At 41.8% G+C, this 3,953-nt stretch overlaps 1 protein-coding gene across 3 annotated transcripts in view; it reads right to left on the bottom strand.

Annotated features, from left to right (window-relative positions):
• Positions 1–2,089: 2,089 nt before the first annotated feature.
• Positions 2,090–3,953, bottom strand: part of TUBB3 (tubulin beta 3 class III) — a 12,331-nt gene continuing 10,467 nt past the window's right edge. Inside the window, exons 4-5 of one of the 3 annotated variants that reach the window (XM_018566494.1) lie at positions 3,376–3,460; positions 2,155–2,769 (exon numbers count right to left, since the gene is read on the bottom strand). In XM_018566494.1, the coding sequence (XP_018421996.1) occupies positions 2,388–2,769; positions 3,376–3,460 (467 nt within the window). In that variant the 3' untranslated portion in view covers positions 2,155–2,387. Of the gene's footprint in view, positions 3,461–3,953 lie in introns of all 3 variants that reach the window. The other 2 variants (XM_018566493.1, XM_018566492.1) reach the window with 2 other exon arrangements.

Raw genomic sequence — 3,953 nt, 5'->3', positions numbered from 1 at the left:
GGGTACGTTCCCAAAAAGGTTAGAAAACACCCCTTTGTAATAATGAATTCCTATCTGAGAAGCTCATTATCACCCCTAGGACTATGGCCAGCCTTTGTAAAGCAAAAAAAAACTTTTTGTGGGGGTTTTGGATAAAGTAAGGAACATTTAAAAGTCTGTCAGGATCAGTGTCTCCTTGGGGAGATTTGCCCTCAACAGGACATACACAACAGGAAGTGGTTGGAAATTTCTCCAAAGTGAGGGAAAACATAATCCTAGACCGTTGTCCCTGGTACAGGTGTCCCCATGGTAAGATTTACCTCCTGTTTCAGTGCCAACATTTTGGCTTTACCATCACTTTCTATCACCAGGACCAATAGAGGGTGAATCTCCCTAGTGAAGACACATACAGCAATAACACTTCAATAAGGATATCACCAGCACACGGATTTCAAATGAAAGCAAATCCATTTTATTGATAGATGTCTCTCGAATATCAAGTGCTTTCCGGGCTTCGCAGGGCCCCCTTCATCAGGCTCAGAGAGAAATAAAACCCTACAACCTATTGGATTTGACACTGTTTCCTGTGAACAATCTGTGCTTTATGGTTTGATGTTTGATAGCAGGAAAAATTCTAACAGGAGTTTCAATACTTCCCCACTCTATCCAAACCTAAAAAATGGTTTGGCTTTAGATATATTTTAACGCTTTGTTTAAAATAAAGGTTTTTTTAAAATTAAATTTGTTTGCCAAAAGGACATAGTTATAAGCACAAGTAGTATACCGCAGTCTTGGATCTCAACTGTGATACCGTCCGTCAAGCATTGTTAGAACATTCAAGTCCAGCCTAAAACCCAACTGGACCCAGAACCCTCCTCAAATCATAGCTGTGTGGTTTAATCGCAATAGTTTAACTCAGCTCCACCAACTTTAGAGTAAAAAATAAAGGCTATCCCACTAGATAACACACGGCTGGAAGGTTTGGAGCTCTCCTTGAAGACTAAGCATATGTACGTTGTGCCTTCCTACAAGGCGCATTTGACTGTTGATGTTGTACAAGGAGCACTAATTTAAGCCTTGCCCTAGGCTTCCAGAAACTTGAGAGCAGCTCCCAATTTGAGTCATAAAATTAAGTATTCTGGGCTTTGAGGAAAACAATTTTTGTTGCTGTATGGCAATGGTGGCTATTTATATACATGTACATGCACAGGGTCATGCACTTTCTACAAAGCGACCTTTGTTTACCCACTGATCAGAGGTCCTTTTATTGATTCTTCACAGATTCTAATTTCTCCTGGTCTGACAGTGGCCTCTGATCCCAGACTGGATAAACAATTCAGTATGTGATCATCTGATATGTAACTGTAAACATGTCATTAAGGATGAACACACAGTGGCTTGTTCAGTCATTAAAAAAGGAGTCTGTCACACTCACATGTTGGACAGGAGGAAGTTTATTTGTTATTTAAAAATAAATAATCCAATAAACCTGACATAAAAAATAAGAACACGTTAAATAAAATTTAAAAAAAAATCAGACATTACGAGAGAAAGATGAAGACACAGAGCAGAACCTGGCACTCTGGCGCTAGAGTTTACGCAACACTTGAACTTTGTCGAGAGCCGGAGTTCAAATCTCTCCCTGTGAACACAATCCCATTTGTCATTCCTGCAGTTATGAAGACACGTACACTTCACTTCAGCTCTTCCTGTTTATAATGCTTTGTCATACTATTTCTAGACTTTAAGCTTTCTGCTTTTCACTCAAAACACATTCAATTTGCCTTCTGCTACTCTACACCCTTGACTCTCCTCTTAACTAATGTTATAACCTCTCCTTTGCTACAGAGGCTTGCAAGGCAATGTACTTAACATCCTCAGTAAAAATGTTGTCAACTGGCCATCCCATAAACTCAGCTTGACCACGTCTTGAGCTACTGCTAATGGACAAATACAGGCAGACCTCAACCTACAGTGGTAGAGGTTAGCTTAAGTGCCACTATGAGGTCAGACAGTGTGGTGGCCTAATTTCCATGTCCATGGCCATCACTTAACTACAAGGAATGAACCTGGCAACAGAAACCCTGACATGTCACAACACTGAGTTTTCACAGGGCCTGTGGCAAATAAATAAGACATAGATCTGTGTACATTGTGTCCTGCAATGCTTTATGGGCCTCTGTCCTCAATAAATTCTGATCTACCTTTGCTATTGAAACAATGTGCAAAGTAAATTCTGTAGGTTTTGGCATTGGAGGGCTAAATAAATAAGGGAGATGAAGGGTATAGGTCCTGATCCTGACTGGGACTATAATTCTAACTCAGAAGTGATGCATGATGCAATATGAGTAGGATTCCTAAACCTGGGGGGCACAAACAGAGGTCTTTAGCCCTGGGATGGCTTTTTTTTACTTTCCCTGAGCCTCAGATTCTTCCTCGTCGTCTTCATACATCTCGCCCTCCTCTTCGGCTGTGGCATCCTGGTACTGCTGGTACTCTGATACAAGGTCATTCATGTTGCTTTCGGCTTCTGTGAATTCCATTTCGTCCATACCCTCTCCGGTGTACCAATGCAAGAAAGCTTTACGTCGGAACATGGCGGTGAACTGCTCAGAGATGCGTTTGAAGAGCTCTTGTATGGCGGTGCTGTTGCCGATGAATGTGGAAGACATCTTGAGACCACGAGGTGGGATGTCACACACAGCAACTTTCACATTGTTGGGGATCCATTCTACAAAATAGCTGCTGTTCTTGCTCTGGATGGCCAGCATCTGTTCGTCCACCTCCTTCATTGACATGCGCCCGCGGAAGACGGTAGCCACTGTCAGGTACCGTCCATGGCGGGGATCACAGGCTGCCATCATATTCTTGGCGTCAAACATTTGCTGAGTGAGTTCAGGGACAGTGAGTGCCCGGTACTGCTGGCTGCCACGGGCAGTCAGTGGGGCAAAACCTGGCATGAAGAAATGAAGACGTGGGAAGGGCACCATATTGACAGCCAGCTTACGCAGATCTGCATTAAGTTGTCCAGGGAACCTTAGGGAAGTGGTGACCCCACTCATGGTGGCACTGACAAGGTGGTTAAGGTCTCCGTAGGTTGGAGTGGCTAGTTTAAGGGTGCGGAAGCAGATGTCATATAAAGCCTCGTTGTCAATGCAGTAGGTCTCATCTGTGTTTTCTACCAGTTGATGGATGGACAATGTAGCATTGTATGGCTCCACTACTGTATCAGACACCTTCGGAGAAGGCACTACGCTAAAAGTGTTCATGATGCGATCAGGGTACTCCTCCCTGACTTTACTGATTAGTAGTGTGCCCATGCCAGAGCCAGTGCCTCCACCAAGAGAGTGTGTAAGCTGGAATCCTTGGAGGCAATCACAATTTTCACATTCTTTCCTCACAACATCTAATACAGAGTCCACCAGTTCAGCACCTTCTGTGTAGTGACCCTTTGCCCAGTTGTTACCAGCACCACTCTGTCCTGAAGATAGAGAAAATGGAGATAAAACAATGAGTAAAAAGATGTTATGTATTATGTATTTTGTAATACTGGTTACATTTTAGTATGTTGGAATTTTTGTGTTGGAATTTTTGTGTTGAGCGAGATCTCAGCTGACCCTCTAAATCGTTGTTTTGGAATAATACAAATGGGAATCAAAATTACAATAATGTCGATATCTTAAAAAAACAAGACTTTATTAAAATCAAGCCTCACTATAACCTAAACCTTCTTTTCTTTTTAGTTTTGGATAGAACTGTTTTGCCTGGTACCTCTCATGTGTACAAGTAGTGAGCGGAAATCTCACTACATGGGAACCAAAATCGAAAGCTAACAAAAGTTCTAGCCCTTTACCAGCCTGCTAGAATATATACAGTATACATATCTATGTATATATATCTATCTATCTACATAGATAGATAGATATATATATATATATATATATATATACTGTATATCGGAAGTGATATCGGAA

This window comes from Nanorana parkeri, unplaced genomic scaffold, assembly GCF_000935625.1.
Source record: "Nanorana parkeri isolate BGI_ZX_2015 unplaced genomic scaffold, ASM93562v1 scaffold952, whole genome shotgun sequence".
Classification (NCBI taxonomy): Eukaryota; Metazoa; Chordata; class Amphibia; order Anura; family Dicroglossidae; genus Nanorana; species Nanorana parkeri.
Note: the sequence above shows the minus strand (reverse complement) of the source record. Positions and strands in the feature narration are given on the sequence as shown.